The following is an 18,450-nucleotide window of genomic DNA, read 5'->3' on the forward strand; positions in this document are numbered from 1 at the left end:
ATCACCTAATTATCATGCTGCTTCTCGCGAGTTTGCGGCCTTATTTTTTTGTACCGTGACTGACGTACTTAGTGTAGTTTTACTCAAATCTTTTTCGTCAACGTAATGAACTGAGTCAATTTGACATCTGTGCCCTGAAGTACCAACTTCAAAATAAAAGCACCAGACTCATTTTTATGTTTTAGTTTAGTTATTTTATATTGACAAAATAAATAAATTCAAGAGGTCAGTGATGATTTCATATGGCAGTCAACACGTGTCGTCGTATTTTGTACACACTATGGTCACCTTTTACCGGTACCATGCAAAAAGAGTTATTAGTTGCATTACCATAAATCTCAAGCAGTTCTAATGAGCTGTATGTATTTGCTTTTGAATGTTTATTATAACTTGATATTTTTATTACATAAATACAGAGTATGTAAAATAATCATACAGAAAAATATTGAAAGCAAACCAAAATGCAAAAATAGTTCATTTTCATTTCAATCCAACTGGCAGACTGTTACAGTAGCACCAACTCCACTCCAGAATCGGAATCCTGGGTACAGTGGACCGCTGAACTGGGTCACATGCCTGTGGATGAGGTGTGCCTGATCGTTGCTGATGCGGTAAAATGCCAAAATGCCCGCATGCTGGTCTAAATAAGTGCCGATCCGCCGGGCTTTGGGGGCGCCCAGGAGTTTTTCCTGACTGTTATGCCAAAAGGAAAAACCGGTCCCAGACCAGTACAAGCTCCAGGAAAAGGGATTATGCCCCAAACGGCTTTTATCATCAGAAGACTGGCGATCAATTTCCTTGTATGCCACTCCAATTGTAATCTGGATAATGAGAAAATGAGAAATTTTCGTGACATGGTTTTCCTTGCAAATGGAATTGTTTATATTACCACCAACATGGGCAAAATTTGAAGTTCACGTGTGCAGAAAAAAACTGCAACGACAACTTTTTACTGACACTGAAACTAAAAAATGAAGAGGAATTAAAGCCGTCACAATGGAAATGTTCCCTCATTCCAGATTAGAAACGGTAGCATCCCATCCTTATTCCAAAACTCATCTTCTGTAAAAATGTTTATGCACCAGCCTGCTAACTGCTCACAATCAATTTTTTTTTTTTTAAATCACATTTTTCAAATAGTTGAACCTTTGAAGTCTAAATCCTGCACTTGTTTTCTCTCCCCCACGATAAAATTGCCAACAGTGTGGGACGAGTTTGTGTTTGCTGATGTAGGATTGTGGTGGTAGCAAGTCGGATCACCTTCTGGCCAGTCCACTCCACCTCCCAGTAGTAAGGGCTGCCAGCCAGTGGCTCTCTGCAGAGAACCTGTCGCCAGTAGTGGAACCGTTCCAGGTGCTCCACCGGATTCAGGTTCTCTGCGCGCAACGTGGCCTTATGCCCGCCATCTGAGAGCCGTATATGCCGATACACAGTGTTGGGGTCCATGGTGGGTTCAAAGCGAACTAAAATGAGAAAATACCTTTGAGAAAAGACCCTGGAACCACCGAAAGTTTTTGACAATTTACAGTTAATGTTCTCTTTCAGGTGGCACGGTGGTCTTAGGGGTAAAGCTTTGGCCTCACATTTCTGAGGACCTGTTCAATCCCAGCCCTACCTGTGAGGAATTAACATGTTCTCCCCTTGCCTGCGTAGGTTCTCTCCGGGCACTCCAGTATCCTCCCACATCCCAAAAACATGCATTTATTGGACACTCTAAATTGACCATAGGTGTGATTGTTGTCTGTCTCCATGTGCCCTGCAATTGGCTGGCAACCTGTTCAGGGTGTACCCTGCCTTCTGCCCGTTGACAGCCGGGATCTGCTCCAGCACTCCCTGTGACCCTTGTGAGGATAAGTGGCTAATAAAAAGGATGGATGGATGGATGTTCTCTCTCATTCCAGGAAAAAAAAATGGACTCACATTTCAGCAATTCTTCCCTCATCTTTGGTTCTGGGCTTACAAGTCCCACTGTTGTTACAGGCAGGGGTGCTAAAGACAAGAAAAGGAAGAAGAAAGTTAGTTTGTTCTGAAAAGGTTGTAAAGCAGGTTCTTACACAATACGTATTAAGTCACCTTGTGACACAATGTTAGTTACCTTGTGGTTCAGGCTGAGGGAACGGTGGCGCTGAAGCTTCACTGGCAGGGACTGAATAAATTAAAAAAGGACATCATTGACATTCAGTAGAGAAGAAAACCATCACAAATTTATAACTGAATTAAATATTCTCCTGTTTGTGATGTCAAGTTGATATCCCAGCTTTTTTAAAAAATATAGCTCGACATCAAAACGGCCAAGGCTATGAGACCTTACCCAGAGATTGTTGTTGGAAAATAGATAATTGAATAAATAGAGGGTTAATAGAATAAAATAGTCCTGCCAGCAATTGCTATAGCAGTTAAAGGGGCAGCACAGGATTGTGTGTGTGTGGGGACAAAAAAAAAAAAATTAAATAAAATCCTCTTCTAAAGATGCTGTTAAATTTGGACATTTTCACTTTGGGATGTAGTCGCTTTTGTTGCCAGTGGATTAGACAATAGATGCGTCTTGGGTTATTTTGAGGCGATTGTAAATTTGTACTGTTAAAAAATGATGTACAATGACCACATGGCAGTGTAGCTAAGTGTAATCGCTTCAGTGCTGTCCAATGAAAAGATACAAATGTGAAGGTCTACTTTTGAGATAGTGTATCCATACATTATTACCACTTCTTCGATACTATACATTTCATGAATAGGTTTTTATGCACATTACCACCTCGTAGAGCTCAATCATATCCTTTTGCCTCATCTTTTAAAACTATTACACAAGAACTAGGAACATGATTTAAAATATAATTAACATGGTTCATGTCTTTAAAAAAAAAAAAAAAAAAAAAAAATCCAGCTGGTCTTACTCATCAAATGTACAGCTTGATTATCACTTACCTGAGGGCCGCGGCAAGGGTAAAGGTTTCGGATGTTGCGTCTCATAAACTACAGGAATAAATTTGTTTACTGAGTAATGTAATATTAAGAGACAATTTTGTCAAGTTACTCTACCTGTGTTTTGCATAGTAGAAACACCATCAACCGATATAAGGTTTTGTGCTGTGGCACCTTCACTTCTCAAGACCACAGGGTCTTCATTTACTACAGAGATACAGTAAAAGCATAATTAGTGTTGAGACTGGCCAAGAAAGAAGGTGGAAAACTAAACCAAAGTGACCTAAAGTGACAAGTTTGGCAAGACTGCATTTGCAGAGCTCCTTTATTGACTCTTGCAGCTCCTTTAAGGCGGAGCGGACGTCCTCTATCACCGCTTCCTCTTTGCCCAGTATTGACTCCTGTGTGGCAGCATGTGGACCTGCCGGCTCCATTGTGAGGAAATTCTGAACAAATAAAATGATCGCGCAATCTCACTATCATTACACATGCCCATAACAATATTCAGCTGTCTGTAAAAATGTCACTGAAATCGCACTTCACACTCTGCTACCTTTAAGAAGCAGACGTGGTCCTGCATGCCTGCCAGCCTGCTCAGCTCCTGGCCCTTCCAGTGAAGCTGGACCATCTCCTGTTCCAGTCTGTGGATGCGGTCCTCAATCTGGCTACCAAAAGACTGCTCATGCGTCCCGAGAACCTCGCCAACTTGAGTGCCGGTGAGCGTAATGACCTTTACGAGTTCAGAAAACAAATCCAGTCTCTCTTGCTGCAGAGACTGGACCAAAGCCTGAAAATAGGAGGATGAAAGATGAAGTTGACAAACACCATCCATTTTGTATACCACTGTATGCATGTTTAAGAACATGGAAAGCACAAAAGCCTCCCCAGCAGATTTTAGGTCAAAGGTAGGTTTATAACAGACAGAGCAAACCAAGGTTGAGAAATATGTCTCAAAATATAAACACACGAGAATGACTCATACCTTATGTTGACGGGCAACATTTGGGAGCTCCTTTAGTGTCATCTCTGTCTCCTGACCTCGCCTCTCCACCTCCGCCTGCATCTGAATGAGCTCCTTCTGTAAAAGAAAAAAGAAATACGCACCATGTCTTGTGTAGTACAGCAGTTGAAGAAATGCACATGAAATGGCGTGCCATTAGCGGTTTTAAAATGTACACATACTTGTCTCTCCTTCCTCTCATCTTCAAGCTTGAGCACACGGTGCCCTTTGTGTTCCTGCTGAAAACACACTTCACACACACACTCCCTGTCATCATGGCAAAACAGATCCAAAGGCTGGTTATGTTGAGGACAGGGTCTGGCAGACCCAGTAGGAAGCTGAGGGTATACAGTGCCTTGCTGTGGTCTGGTTTCTGGAAGAAGCTCCAGGTAGATTGGTTCTGATGATGGAGCAGAGCAGACAGCTGGAGAGGGGCTTCGATTGAGACGATTGCTCCGAAGCTTTTCCATGGCTTCCACTAAGACTGTGCTCTTTGCCAGCGAGGGCCGCGGCTTGAAAATCTGCCGGCACTGGGGGCAGCTATACTGGCCGTTGCTGCTCCCTTTGTCCCAGTGACTCTGGATACAGATCAAGCAGTAGGAATGTCCACAGGGTAGAGTTGCTGGATCCTTCAGGGTCTCCAGGCATACGGAGCAGACAAACGTGTCCTCTTCACACCAGGCTGAGGCCATGATGGGAGCAGGAATTCGACTTGCCGAGGTCAGAAGTGAACCCAACTCTGGCAAAACACACTGTATTATAGTAAGCTCTAAAATACCAAGTCGTGTGATTCACATGCTGCTTAGAAACTGCAGCAGGTTCGACTCGGGATGATACTGGTAAAACCTGTTCAGGGGAGTTTCTCTCTCCAAATGGTTACCAGTTTCTTTCTGATAGTTTGTTTGCAAGAATAAATTAAATGGTAATCCTAGGCTTAAAAAAAATGTGTCACTGAAGATACAAACAGCAACCAATGCAGTTTTTTTTATGACATTTTGTCACCCCCCCCCAAAAAAAAAGAAGACTGCTCTTTCTTTGGTAACACCACTTGAAAAATTTATCATGAGCCCAGCACTGTTATTTTAACTTCTCTTCACTCGACAGATGTGTTTTGAAATAAGTTTAAATAGTAAGTTTCTTTCATCTTGTCCCATTAGGGGTCGCCACATCTCAGATGAACGCTCATATTTGTTTGGCAGTTTGTACGCTGGATGCCCTTTCTGACGCAACCCCTCTTTGGGACTAGAGGCCTCAGTGAGATAAGAACTCACGACCCATGGTTTACCAAACCAATGCTCTAACCACTGAGCTATGTGGCCCCTTTAAAAATAAATATATATATATATATATATATTCCCCCCCACTGCATGAATGGTTTAGTTTCTCCCACAAATCTCACAGCAAAATACCAAAAAAAAAACGGCACAAAAATGTGAACACTGAAAACAATGCTCTTGTTTCAGTTTACTCACAAATGTATTATTTAATTGAATGCAAAGTCAATATACTCTGAGAAAGCCATGATGAATGGCAACACGTGGCTACACAGGTTTAATGTAACTTTGGATGCGCATTTAATTGTTCTGCCCATCCCTGAATGTCACCAGTATTGAAAAATAAATGACACATTTGTAAATTATATAAGTAATCTCTGGACAAATTCAGGGAAATTGGATGTTTTTCTGTGGAACCCTGAAATATTTTTCACTGCACAGTATTGTGCTATGGGACCCTGGTTAGGAATCACACCCATCTAGTTTTTTTTTTTTTTCCCCCAATCTCTACCAAGATGTCATCACTTCATAATGTTACAATCGTCAAAACATTTTTTTTTTGGTTACCAAATCCCTTTTTAAAATATATTGAAAAAAAATAGTTGAATCAACAATTTTTTATTTTTACTTCTGATTTCAAAAGTATCATACACAGTCTATATGAGTTGAATCAAGCGACTATATCAGTGGTTCCCAAAGTGGGGTCCACGGACCCCCAGGGGGTGAAAAACGTCTTTAAAAGGGGTCCATGACAAGATGTCTGAGACAGAGTAATAATAAAATATTTTTCTGAAGAAAAGAACAAAAAAATCCAGAGGAATTTGAAAACACTGCAGAGAAGTTTTGCCCATTCTTTTACACCTGATGAATTGTCTGGAAAAGAAGACTCACGGGTTCAAGATCCTTTTGGCTCCAATCTTGACACGATGCACGACGACGACAGAAAGGAAGAACTCATCGAACGCTGTCATTTAGAAGCCATCCGTCAACAATTTGAGAACAAGTCAAACAGCACCTTTTGGTGCGAGGGATCGGAACTGTTCCCAAAACTCGCCAAATCAGCCGTGGAATACCATGTTCCGATGATGGAAAAATTCAATCGTCTGGAAACCGATCGTGATGTGCGAATTGCCCCTTCCAGTGTTGAACCACGTATTGATTTATTGTGAAAAAATAAAAAGCAAGAGCCACTAAAATTGAGTATTTCTTTGTACCAGAATGGCATAGCTGTGTCCAGCACTACATTATTGGCGAAAGTTGAGGTTGGGGGTCCAGGAGCTTTTTGAATGACTCGACTCACTGGGGGGCCGGACCCAGGTTGACTTTGGGAACCACTGGATTATAAATTTGTAGCTTTTCACAATTCAAAGAGTCCTGTTTGAGGGAAAGCATAATCAGTGATAAAAATTTGTTTGACACCATCACTTTACATAATCTGATCCATTTTAAATCATTTTATGGCACCTTGAGTAATTTTTGGTCCCACTCTCTGGAACTCTGCTACCTCATTCAAACAATGTCTCATGTCTTGACCAGAAAGTCCAGTGAAAATAGGGGATGTTTAATTCTTATGAATTTGGTGGAGCTTTTTTGTTGTTGTAAGGCCTCTCACACTTATCACGCTTTCCTGAATTAAGATATGCTCCCTTCCGATGACCACCAAAGACCAATCATTTGTCACGTTAAAAGTGTATTTATGGCATCAAGACGACACGCATCCGCAGGGACTGCCGTGATCATTTTTTTTTACGTCATGCGATCCAACTTAACGTTCTTTCCCCGGTGTTACTTATGCCGGATGGAATGAGGTATGTAAATAAAGTTGACTTGAATTTGAAAATGTAAAACAAGTTTTTCGTCACGGCCACGCAGTGCTGGCATCCGTGACGACCACGAACGCCATCTTGACTCCTGGCAGGTTGGCAGCCAGCTAGCCGGGCGGCAGGCTAATGCTGACGACTCTACTTTCAAGGTGAGTTTCTTTAAAAGTACATTCTTTTCGAGGGACTGTTTAGTTGTCGTCCGCTCCTTAGCCTAATGTACCGTAAAAGAACCTCGCAAACTCCCACACGTAACTTAACCAATGGAACGACTTTTGAAAAATGTCTATATTGTGCTAACGCTTTCTCCCAACTTGTTAACATATCTTCGATTCAAGTCAGCAATGGGAATACCGTTGTGTGCGCTTGTCTACATTAAATACACGGATTCGGCGCGTTTTATGGCTGTGTAAAGCAAACGTACGTCTTAACTCACCTTTTCGTGTGTTGACATGCAATCAGCACTGGTCCTTAGCAGGTGAAGACGTTTCATCTTTTTAAATGATGGCTAGGCACACCCTAGTTTGCTTGGCAAAATTGGAAAAAGTACTCACACTTGATACTTAAATAGACGCAAATATATGTTTGTGTCAAGGAAAAAAATAAATAAATAAACCAAAGGACACGTAAAAGTACCTGTTCCGATTCTACGCTTAACTGCAGTTGACTTCAATTGTCACTCGTCATCCGAGGTTGCAAAAAGTAACGAGCCGATTTTGACGATGTAGACCTGAAGGTACTGTGCGTGTATCTGTTTTAAAATACATTCAAGGACATGACAGCTATTTGGAAAAATTCATTAGAGTATAGTCACAAAGAATTTGTACATGACTTTGTAACTTCCCACCATTGTCAATCAAGAGTACACTTGTCAGTGGAGGTTGTGTGAAGGTTTAATCACTTATAATTCTAATTATTCAGACATTACTTAAACAATCGTAGTAGCACCGATAGTTAAAGTGTGGGGAGTGTAACTACATTACTAGCATTAACCGGAGGAAAAGAAAGTACGGGACTCCCTTAGTAACAAAGGAAATCTAAAATATGAAATGATGGTATAAATGATTGAGGCCTAAATCAAACGGTAGACATATTTCGATCGCAGTGCTCTATGGTGTTAGATTGCATAGCTCTACTCTAGTCACAACTGTGAAACAGATGTGCTCAAGCTAGATAGATAAAGTTCACAGTTTTCAATAGCATCCTCACTCACAACCATTTCCTCAAAGCTGAACAAGAAGGGAGAAATGATCAGAGAAAAGGAGCCAAACCAGGTCATCATATTCCACCTGATTTTAAAATGGCATAAAAAGTCTGGAGGGGGGGACGGGAACATCTTGCTACCCTATTTAAACAAATAGCTATGATTGCTACAAATGAAGGAAATGGCTTTTGTGTAAACTCACCCCTTTTCATTACAACTTGATGATCACAATTTGCTTTACTAACCAGTACTTGCTTTAACCTCCCCTTTCAGAATGTTTCGGGGTTCACGGCTGGTGACCAGGTCTTGTCCGTTAAGGTCAATGCTGCAACTGAATGAGTCCAACTATGCACACACTCGATGGCATCTGAAAGGATCGAGGCATGACACCGTGAATGGAAGGAGGTCATTCTCCGCAGAGACTGCATCCTGCCCAACAAAGAAGTTTCTTTTGAACTTACACTGTGACAATAAACTAATGCAAAAAGCCTCATTACCACACCGGAAATCAAAAGATCCTGGGAAGTCTCCTTGGAAGCGCCTCAAAACTGTGAACACTCAGGACTATTTATCCCACTCAACTTGCTGTGCACCTCAGAGAAAATTCTTGGATATTTGTCATCCTTCACACAGTTTAAACAATACAATTTACTACCATCATTACTGTTACAGACAAAAGTTTGTTAGTTGGTTAGAAAATGTCCAAAGGAGAGCGCAAGCCTACAGCCTCTCTTCTCACCAAACCAGAGCAGTTGATGGAGCTTGGAGTGAGTGTCTAACACCGGAAAATGAAAAGAGGTGTCGCCGGAACCTGGCGCCAAATTTGAAGATGTATGATGTGGAAAAGGGGCAAAAAACTCAGAGCCAAGGAAGATGGGCATCCATTTTGGTGTCTCTCTGCAGTGTAGGGGGACAACCAGCATTTCTGTTCACGCTACGCTCCAGAATGTTGAAAGGTAGACACAAGGGAGATGTCAGGTTAGTAGCAGCATGCGTGAAATATTTTGAACACTTCTTCTTTGTGTATGTATGTCCTCATTTATGCATTTTTGAAGCTTTGCAGGAGGAAAGAGTGATCCATCAGACAGTGATGTGGTGGCCACAGCGTTGAGGGAGGCCCGGGAGGAGCTTGGCGTTAATGTGTCAAACGAAAGTGTGTGGGGTGTCCTGAAGCCCCTTCGGGACACGGTGAGTTGAAAATGGCTTCTACCTAGGGGTTGTTGAAACAAAAAAAAAATCTAACCTATCTGTGCCCCACAATGGGAGCTCAGAATCAGTCTTGTAATGTAAAGGAGTACAATTTTTTTTTTTAAAGTGTATATATACACACTTGAGACAGTCCCTGGATAAAAAGATGTTTTCAAAAAAAATCTCCCCTCCGAAAGAACTACTCTAGACAGAGGAGCTTTTGTTTTAAGCCAGACACTTTTCAAGTGAGCAAAAGTATTGGAACACGTAACCGATTTCTGCACCAAGTTTCTCAAGTGTTGCCTTTTAGATTGATTGTTTAAACATTAGCTGGTGCCAGTTTTTGGCTTTGGGTTTCATCTGCGAAAACTGCATTTGTTGTGAAGCAAACATGAAGACCGGAGAGCTGTCAATGGGAGAAAAGTAAACCATCTTGTCACCGCTCAGGAAAGACGATTATTTAACTATTTAATTTCTGAGAATTAATTTCTGAGAAAAAGGGGAAATCATGGATGTTACATAACATTTTATTCAACATAACTTTTCAGGGTTGAAGGAACAAAAAAAGCAAAGAAAATTGTACAGTCCCCCCCCCTCTTTTTGTTGTAAGTAGAAGGAAAAAAATACAGAATTGCTCATTTTTTTGGAAAAAAATGATTGAATCAGATTGTCTTTTAATTAGTCGGGAGTTAAGTGAGAGTCAGAGGAAGTTCGACACAACATGATAGTTTGTCGCTGTCAGCTGTTGTAAAGGCCAGAGGTTGGGGGGCTGATTTCTGATTTTTCCCCCAGAACCGAACAATTCAATATTTTTTCCTCTACTTGCTCTAAAAAAAAGTTTTGTTTATTAAAGCCAGAAATATTTTGTAGTTAGTATTTTGAACAAGAAATTATTTCATGGAACATCTATCTATTCCCCTCCACCTCAAAAATTAAACATTTAAATGAGCACCCTCCAAAAGTGGTGATTCCATAGTTTATTCCAGGTGTTGTATATAATGTATACATCAGTACTTAAGTAATATGGTAGACTTCTCTACCATATTCTAATTCACTGAGCTGTACCTTTTTATTTGATTTTTCCTTAGTCAGGGATGTTGGTGGCTCCTGTGCTGGCTCACGTTGGACCTCTCGAGCAGCTGTCCTTCGAACCAAACCCTGGAGAGGTAAAGTCATTGTGTGTTGCTGCTGATTGAGTAGCCTGATCTTCTGTACATTGTAATATTTGTACTCCTTAAATATCATCCACACTACTGTACAAATGTCTTCCACCCTCTTCGAACCTCTGAATCAACATCCACACAACATTGTGGTCATTTCAAATTTTAAGAAAGTCTCTTTTTTTGTTTTCAGGTGGAGGAGATTTTTAATTTGTCTTTGTCCCATTTGTGTGACCCTCAAAACCGCGGGTATACACACTTTCGCACAGGGGACAAGTATGGATACACACTCCCAGTGTTTTGCAACGGGAAGCATCGCGTGTGGGGTCTGACAGCTGTTGCCTTAGATCACACACTTAAACTTCTCATCCCAGCACATTTGCAGTGAAGGCTGTTGATTGGGTGGCACGGAGTTCATATTTAGTAATGTGCAATCAAGAAGAACATTTTATTTGTTTAATTAAAGTGAAGAACTTTTGTCTCAATACTACTACAATTTTATGAGTAGTTACACATGTTGCTTTGGGTCACCAACTGGACTCATGGAATGGAAAATTATTTACATGAGCTAACCTGAGAATTTTTACCCATTTACCTGTATTGTTTTTACCTCACTTAAGCCTTTACTTTTTAAGATGACATACATCACTATGTGGTCTGTTGAAGGAAAAATGCAATAAAAAGATCACCTGAACATTTTTTTCCTGTAGTTTTCAACTTGTTCATTATTACCATGGAAGTATCTTAAATGATGCTCATAGATATACTGGACTTTTTTCACACTTAGATCCAGCCGAGTCATCATCATATGTTGACATTAAATTTAAATGTAATTTGGATCTGTTTTAAGCCTCTGCCAAAATTATTTTATGTCAGTCTTATTTTTCCCTGTGCTTTATCTCCTTTTGTACTATATTGATGGGTTATTTCATGAAAAGTATTAATGAACATAGATAACCCAAGGTGGTCTTTCAGCTCTATACAGCATTGTTTCAGCTCCAGTTGATTTTTAAAGAGCTGTATTGGTAAAATTAAGTAAATTCCGTTTCCGCAGGAATAAAATCAATTAACCCATTATTAAAACAATTCAGTGAATTTTGATATTTTCTTGCAACTTACACCATGACAGTTGCTTTTGGAAAGTTGCTGTTATTGAGATGTTTACTGGCCAGCAAATTACAATGTTGCTGGAAAGCTTGAGGGCTTTTCTATTCCCTTGAAGTGTCAGTCCTCAATTAAAAAAAAAAAAAATGAAAATTCCAAGACACTTGTGGGGGGAGGGGCGCAATCAGGGGAGTGAGCACTCCTTGGGATCCAGTGTGTTGGGCAGGAGGTGGCAGTTGAAGGGCCAGCTGAAAGAGAAAAGGTCCAAGGCTTGGCTGCATTGCTGCTCAGCCGAGGAGCAGACAGAGCGGCATGGTTGGAGAACGCCCCCGCGAGGGCTGCACTGTGGCAAGAACATTCCACAAACGAGTCTCCGCAAGGGCTCGTAGCAGGCCAGCTCCATCAGAACCTTTGACCACAAGAGGAATGAGGTATTCATGGATGTTTGTGCTTGACGGTGCATATTTGGAGGCCAGTTCCCACAAACCAATATAATGAGACGGTAACGGAATAGATGCCATACCCTGTACTGACGCAGAAGTGTGGCAGCTTCTCTCTGATCAATGATGGAGAGCCATACATTGGGGAATGAGGTGAGGTTGTAGCTGAGACCCAGACACATCTCCACCTCTATGGACTCACACGGGGAACCTGGTGGAATAAAAAAAAAAAAAAAAAAAAATCACCTATTGCATTTGAGCCAAGATCACTGCTTGGGGAGGCAGGGCCCATGTTTTTCTATCCCCAGAAGCATTAAACACTTCCATTTATTCGCGTCACTGGCCGGAGAAATAACCAAAAAGTGTTGTGTGACGGACACACCCTCTGATTTGGGGTCGGACACTGAGCGTTACTCACTAAAGGGGGGGTAAGTGGAGTTGGCACAATCTTGTTCATCTGCTCCGTCGGGGCAGTCGTTCCAGCCGTCACACAACCACTGTGAATGAAGACACTCACCGGTGCTGCAGGCAAACTGCCTTGGTGCACATGTCCCTTTTTAGCAGCAAAGGACACCACAAAATGACACGGGAGTAGGTTACAAAAGGAACTACAATCAAGAAATCAAAATATTGGGTGTCAAAAATTGAGTCGCGAAGACAATTTATGCGTACCAGCAGATTTGCATTTGGAAAATGTGAGCTCTGTTGATGAGCACAGGGCTTTTGATTTGGAAGCATGCGCCGCTTGCAAAAAGTTTGGGATATTGGACTTTACAGTGAAACTGAAGGAAGAGCCTAAAATAAAGTCAACCTTTTTGTGACCTTTAGAGAAGGACAAATTAAGTTCACCTGAAAAGGTTATACTATAGTGGGTTCTCAGTTTATCCTATAATTTCTAATAAAAATAAAGTCCAATATTCCTAATTTGACATGAGTAGAGTAGACCTAAAAAGATGTGGGAAGCAGCCCAAAAACAGCATTGAATATAAAAGTTAACTAGTTGACTTAATGTACACAAAATACTATCTAGAGAGGAATAATAACTCACTATCCTGCAGGGACATGGACTGATATGTCGCATTAAAGCCACTGTCAGCCACTCCCTCGTCAGCCGCAAACAGCACAGTCATGTGCTGGCCGGACGAGGTCAGGTCTGGTGGGCGGGTGGCGCCACAAAACCTGAGACAGAAAACATGTCATTTGCCAGAGGCTACCAGGACGATTGCAGCTCAAGTTACAGTTTACACAAATCAGGTAAGTGGAACATGCACCTAATGTGCGTTACGGGGACCAAAGTATTGAGTCAAACTTCTTTATCGACTGGTTTGGGTGGGACCGTATAGGATTCTTTTAATGTTAAGTTAAACCTAAAGAAATTTTGGACTGTTGTATTCTTCCAATTTTGTGGGAAGGGTTTGGGGAAGATTCTTTTCCAGTGTCTTTTTCCAAACACCTTAGAGATGAACTCAAACAGACATTTTGAGCAGGCAAACCCTCTCTTAGGTCTAACATAGGTTTGACCTCAAAATGATTTTCTAGAAATGTGTGGCATACAGGCTGTTTCGAGTGGTACTTGAAAGAATCAACTGTCGAAACTGTGCATGACTGTATATTCCAGTTTGAAACATCCATCCATCCATCCATTTTCTGAGCCGATTATCCTCACAAGGGTCGCAGGAGTGCTGGAGCCTATGCCAGCTGTCATCGGGCAGGAGGCGGGGTACACCCTGAACTGGTTGCCAGCCAATCGCAGGGCACACGAAGACAGACAGTCGCACTCGCAATCATACTTAGGGGTAATTTAGAGTGTCCAATTAATGTTGCATGTTTTTGAGATGTGGGAGTATTTATTGATGGGGGTAATTGGTTTAAAACGTTTTAGAAACATGATTCAAGGTAACAGGTGTCAAATTCAAGATGTGTCGGTTAAATCTGCCCCCTCCACATCATTTTCTGTGGCCCACAAAAGCTTTCCTGGGCTTCTGTTGAAAGCTAGTTGTCCACGTCGATACTCAATTTTCGCCGACTTTAAATCTCTTCCTGTTCCGGTCACATAAAAGGTAAGCAGTTTGTTTTTCATTTTTTCCTTAATGGACAGTATAAGAACTGAACCACATATTAACAACCAAACATCATTCCAAATTATAATGGGCAGGAATTCCAACACTCTTGTCCACACCATGGATTCCGACATCAAATCCAGAGCATGTCTTACCTTCCCAGAACTCTTCCAGCTCCAATATTGTCGCTGTCATGTACCTCCACGTAGTCAAACTCACACACATCTTGTGACTCCAGGCTGAAGTTTTTGAAGCGCAACATAATGACGTGACCCTCGTCAACAGATATGTGCCATACACAAAACTAATGGCAAACGGGGGGAATAAAATTGTCCTGTAATGGTTTGTTTGGAATGTGGCAACCAGCAGACAATGATTGTGGCTGTACCTGCTGGTGAGGGTATGGCCCGGGGTGGTTTGGACTTGCCAGGAAGCCGAATGACCCGATTTTCTGCCCGCCGCATTCTGTGGATGAACAAAACAGTTACACCCAAGTTAGTCAGACTCTAATGGTCAATGGACTATTTTTTGCTGTCTCTAACTGCAATACACAAGGTGGGCAGGTAGACACAATGGTGCTTATTCAAATCAGGACTCTGGCACTCTGCTACGCAAACGTTATCTTCTCACCGAGTGTATTAAATTCAAATGCATAGGTAAGTACAATGAATGAAATTAAAAAAAAAAAAATAAAAAAAAAATTGAAACTCTCACCACTGTGTTTATGGCTGCAGTTGGCCTCATCTTTGTGGTCCTGGCAGTTTGGATGACCGTCACACACAGACACGGGCAGCAGACAGCGACCACTATCGCACATGAACTCTTCCCTGGAGCAACTTTCTGAGAAACAAACACACAAAGCACACAGATGCACACTACCGCATGGACACTGGCGCTCACACACGTTGTATACAGACTGGTAACAAACTAAAGGAAGGCGTTTCCTTTTGTTTGTCATCCATGCACACAAACCACTGACTGTGCTGAGGCGCCAAGGCCCTGTACTGAGCAGTGAAGCCGTTGCCTGCAATGCTGCCATCAGAGCGGAAGGTCACCAATACGGTGCTGCTGTTTGTGTTGACTGTCGGTGGAGCCACAGCACCGCAGAACCTGCGCCAGGAATAGATTACCAAATACAAAATCAATTCACCTTTTTACAACCACCCCACAATCTTTTTTTTCTCTTGAGGAACATCAGTAAATAATTATCAATTGACCTCTTAATCACAAAATATTAAAAGGCCTTACTATTGTTTACACCCTCACTACCCCAATAAATTAGATAATGAACAGATAAAAACATATATTTCCATTTAGCTTCTACATACTGGTGTATAAACAAACAAAGAAACAAAAAAATAATAATTTGCCCATCACCAATGTTGTTAATTTAGGGTGGCTATAGCGTAATGTACATTTGTTAAATACTATACTGTATACCAGTGGTGGGAAACTAGTCCAGGGCCAGTAAGGCCTTCCCTGCTGGACTACTATCACAAACACTGAGCGACATTGATAATCAGCATCAGTACGGATTTCCTAGCAGCCAAAAAGGTCTATAGCCGATATTTGTTTGCAGTAAAAGGAAAAAAAGATTGGTGTCAAAATATTGAATAATTCAAACTCGAACACTTGAATTTGTTTTGTGTTTGAGTGCCTTGAACGTCCTGTCATGTAGCAGTTAATCAGCTGTACGGCAAACCAGAATAATCCAATTTTAATGTGGTCCGTGATCTGCTATAAAATGGCTTATCCCAATATGTGCTAAAGTACTTAATACTGGCCCTGATTATCACACTTGATTGCTAACAGATACTACAGTAGCATTTGATCTGTTTCTTCAAGCAGTCAGGTTTCAAACTTGCCTCGGAGGGCCTCGTACAAACCCACAATAACGCAAGTGTCTTTCCATCCTGTGATTGGTTGATGAGAGCAAAAGTTCCAGCTAAGTTCACTTAACCAAAAAAACTGTACTTTTGTTTCAGTGAAACATTGCTTTCTGAAATCAAATGTATGAATTACAAAGAAATTATTCAATGTATTGGAGCGGAACCGCTGGTGATAAAGCATTTTTGAGCATGCCGTGGAAAACAACAAGAACTGGAATTACACAGTTTTAATCCAGGACAGTACAGTACAGTAGTATTTTCAATCCATCCATTTTCTTCACCGCTTATCCTCACAAGGGTCACGGCGAGTGCTGGAGCCTATCCCAACTGGCAACGAGCAGGAGGCGGGGTACACCCTGAACTGGTTGCCAGCCAATCCAAGGGCACATGGAGACAAACAGCCGCACTCACAATCACACCTAGGGGCAATTTATAGTATCCAATTAATGTTGCATGTTTTTGGAATGTGGGAGGAAACCAGAGTGCCTGGAGGAAACCCACGCAAGCATGGGGAGAACATGAAAACTCCACACAGGCAGGTCCGGAATTGAACCCGGGACCTCAGAACTGTGAGGCCAACGCTTTACCAACTGAACCACCGTGCCGCCCAGTAATATTGTGTATGTGTTAATTGGGATGGTCCACGAACCTTGTGACCATGGCGCTGTGCTCTAAATGCTCTTGCACCTCCAGCCAGTCAAACAAACATGGAGACGGACCCTCAACATTCAAAGAAGACACGTGGATCTGAATTAAGTGAGGGGGGCTGGTTCGGATCACCCACACACACAAGGTGTTGGGGGGATACGAGCCGGGGTGGTTTGGTGAGCTGAAAAAACCTTCGGAATCAGTCAAAACACCGCCACAGCCTGGAAGATAGAAAAAAAAAAAACAATCTACATATACTCCGTAATTGGAAAAGTTAACAGTCTTAGATAATTAAGAGATGTCAGCAGGTGTCTATCACGTTTGTGTCCTACGTGTTTCAGTCGCCGGGGTGGTCGCAGGGCGGGCTACACCCGTACTGTCCTGTTGGCTTCTGTTTGCAGGAATTGTAGGGAATTTTCCACCACCTGGGCTGAGAAGGTCTTCAGCACTGGTAGACAACAACTGCTCCTCAACCTCTTGACCTTTAATCTCTACATCCAGAACAGAATGCCAGATGCAATTTTAAGAACTTTGCATAATGGCATTACGTTCAAGTGAAGAAACGGGTCCAAGCAGGTTGGAACAGCTGGCGAAAAGTGTCTGGTGTGTTATGTGACAGAAGAGTCTCTGCTAGGATGAAGGGCAAAGTTTACAAAACAGTGGTGAGGCCGGCCATGATGTACGGATTAGAGATGGTGGCACTGAAGAAACAACAGGAAGCAGAACTGGAGGTGGCAGAAATGAAGATGTTGAGGTTCTCGCTCGGAGTGACCAGGTTGGATAGGATTAGAAATAAGCTCATTAGAGGGACAGTCAAAGTTGGATGTTTTGTTGACAAGGTTCGAGAGAGCAGACTTCAATGGTTTAGACATATTCAGAGGCGAGAGAGTGAGTATATTGGTGGTAGGGTGCTGAGGATGGAGCTGCCAGGCAAAAGGGCGAAGAGGAAGACCAAAGAGAAGGTTTATGAATGTGGTGAGGGAAGACATGAGGGCAGTTGGGGTTAGAGAGGAAGATGCAGGAGATAGGCTAAGATGGCAAAAGATGACACGCTGTGGCGACCGCTAACGGGACAAGCCGAAAGGAAAAGAAGAAGAAGAAGCATAATGGCATTACGTAATCCATTTCAATTAACACCCTTACCTACAAAGTACTTCAAATACTTGTACATTGTCGTCTCACTCACCAATGTATTACTAATTTTCAAAAAAAAAGCGCCTCTTCTGGAGCATATAATGTCACTCCGTAAGTGTTTGAACGAACAAAAATGTAACGATAAGTACTGTTTGAGTAATTTTCATGATATCCTGTCTGCATATAATGTATCTGTGATGTGGTACTATATTCTTGGGTTCTTGTATTTTCGGATGAGGCAGGAGACTCACGTGTGAGGATGAGGGCCAACGTCAGGCAGAGAGCTGCAACCAGGAGCACAGCAGCAGCAGAGACCACCAGCTTCCCCCAGCCACAACCTGGAACAACACAGACCACCAAGCGATCCAAACGTTGCCCTGAACATTTACACGCAAACATGAATTGGGACTGCTGGGAAGATAGTCGGAAGCACGCATTTCTTTCACAATTCACAGATAGGAGTTGAACGTTTGCTCAAGAGATTCATGTTAGAGTCACTTGCTCTCCTCAAACGGTTGTTATCATCCGTTTGTATGGCGCAATACTCTGCAGCTAGTACTGGATGCCCATGACACATTGCATGGATTGATTGACTGATTATACTGGC

General features: G+C 42.0%; 3 protein-coding genes across 11 annotated transcripts in view; 1 reads left to right on the forward strand and 2 right to left on the reverse strand.

The window, feature by feature from the left end:
- Positions 1 to 204: 204 nt before the first annotated feature.
- ftr86 (finTRIM family, member 86) lies at positions 205 to 7,766 on the reverse strand. Of its 4 annotated transcripts, none has more exons than XM_061826466.1 (12): positions 7,653 to 7,766; positions 7,453 to 7,543; positions 4,105 to 4,674; positions 3,905 to 4,000; positions 3,476 to 3,709; positions 3,206 to 3,368; positions 3,040 to 3,129; positions 2,926 to 2,973; positions 2,096 to 2,146; positions 1,921 to 1,989; positions 1,261 to 1,463; positions 205 to 821 (listed from the first exon to the last, which is right to left on the reverse strand). In XM_061826466.1, the coding sequence occupies exons 2-12, from the start codon at positions 7,507 to 7,509 to the stop codon at positions 486 to 488; spliced, it is 1,917 nt and encodes a 638-aa protein (XP_061682450.1). In that variant the 5' UTR covers positions 7,510 to 7,543; positions 7,653 to 7,766; the 3' UTR covers positions 205 to 485. The 4 variants fall into 4 exon arrangements, with proteins under 4 accessions (XP_061682450.1, XP_061682453.1, XP_061682452.1 ...); XM_061826469.1 differs by having other exon boundaries at positions 207 to 821; positions 4,105 to 4,661; positions 7,653 to 7,668; XM_061826468.1 differs by lacking the exon at positions 7,653 to 7,766 and having other exon boundaries at positions 207 to 821; positions 4,105 to 4,661; positions 7,453 to 7,597.
- nudt8 (nudix (nucleoside diphosphate linked moiety X)-type motif 8) lies at positions 6,688 to 11,268 on the forward strand. 4 transcript variants are annotated; one of them, XM_061826475.1, is made up of 6 exons: positions 6,688 to 7,004; positions 7,069 to 7,168; positions 8,494 to 9,198; positions 9,276 to 9,408; positions 10,497 to 10,574; positions 10,762 to 11,268. In XM_061826475.1, the coding sequence occupies exons 2-6, from the start codon at positions 7,146 to 7,148 to the stop codon at positions 10,954 to 10,956; spliced, it is 1,134 nt and encodes a 377-aa protein (XP_061682459.1). In that variant the 5' UTR covers positions 6,688 to 7,004; positions 7,069 to 7,145; the 3' UTR covers positions 10,957 to 11,268. The 4 variants fall into 4 exon arrangements, with proteins under 4 accessions (XP_061682459.1, XP_061682458.1, XP_061682460.1 ...); XM_061826474.1 differs by having other exon boundaries at positions 6,688 to 7,168; XM_061826476.1 differs by lacking the exons at positions 6,688 to 7,004; positions 7,069 to 7,168 and adding an exon at positions 7,612 to 7,752.
- Positions 11,269 to 11,417: 149 nt separating this feature from the next.
- The window catches only part of mfrp (membrane frizzled-related protein), an 11,868-nt gene continuing 4,835 nt past the window's right edge, over positions 11,418 to 18,450 (reverse strand). For all 3 annotated transcript variants that reach the window (XM_061826473.1, XM_061826472.1, XM_061826471.1), the window contains 11 exons: positions 18,095 to 18,181; positions 17,042 to 17,200; positions 16,711 to 16,930; positions 15,152 to 15,282; positions 14,887 to 15,012; positions 14,561 to 14,637; positions 14,328 to 14,476; positions 13,161 to 13,291; positions 12,531 to 12,665; positions 12,196 to 12,323; positions 11,418 to 12,081 (listed from right to left, as the gene is read on the reverse strand). In XM_061826473.1, the coding sequence (XP_061682457.1) occupies positions 11,857 to 12,081; positions 12,196 to 12,323; positions 12,531 to 12,665; positions 13,161 to 13,291; positions 14,328 to 14,476; positions 14,561 to 14,637; positions 14,887 to 15,012; positions 15,152 to 15,282; positions 16,711 to 16,930; positions 17,042 to 17,200; positions 18,095 to 18,181 (1,568 nt within the window). In that variant the 3' untranslated portion in view covers positions 11,418 to 11,856. The remainder of the gene's footprint in view (positions 12,082 to 12,195; positions 12,324 to 12,530; positions 12,666 to 13,160; positions 13,292 to 14,327; positions 14,477 to 14,560; positions 14,638 to 14,886; positions 15,013 to 15,151; positions 15,283 to 16,710; positions 16,931 to 17,041; positions 17,201 to 18,094; positions 18,182 to 18,450) is intronic.

Source organism: Syngnathoides biaculeatus, chromosome 8 (assembly GCF_019802595.1).
Source record: "Syngnathoides biaculeatus isolate LvHL_M chromosome 8, ASM1980259v1, whole genome shotgun sequence".
Classification (NCBI taxonomy): Eukaryota; Metazoa; Chordata; class Actinopteri; order Syngnathiformes; family Syngnathidae; genus Syngnathoides; species Syngnathoides biaculeatus.

What these genes read in the sequence shown, in the direction of transcription:
- nudt8 (XM_061826474.1), top strand. Translation starts at nt 7,146, where the DNA reads ATGCTGACGACTCTACTTTCAAG. An exon ending in CTGACGACTCTACTTTCAAG is followed by an intron (nt 7,169 to 8,493) that starts GTGAGTTTCTTT and finishes CTCCCCTTTCAG; the next exon opens with AATGTTTCGGGGTTCACGGC. An exon ending in TCGAACCAAACCCTGGAGAG is followed by an intron (nt 10,575 to 10,761) that starts GTAAAGTCATTG and finishes TTTTGTTTTCAG; the next exon opens with GTGGAGGAGATTTTTAATTT.
- ftr86 (XM_061826466.1), bottom strand. Translation starts at nt 7,509, where the DNA reads ATGAAACGTCTTCACCTGCTAAGGACCAGTGCTGATTGCATGTCAACA. An exon ending in TGCCAAACTTGTCACTTTAG is followed by an intron (nt 3,130 to 3,205) that starts GTCACTTTGGTT and finishes GTATCTCTGTAG; the next exon opens with TAAATGAAGACCCTGTGGTC. An exon ending in GAGGGAAGAATTGCTGAAAT is followed by an intron (nt 1,464 to 1,920) that starts GTGAGTCCATTT and finishes TTCTCATTTTAG; the next exon opens with TTCGCTTTGAACCCACCATG.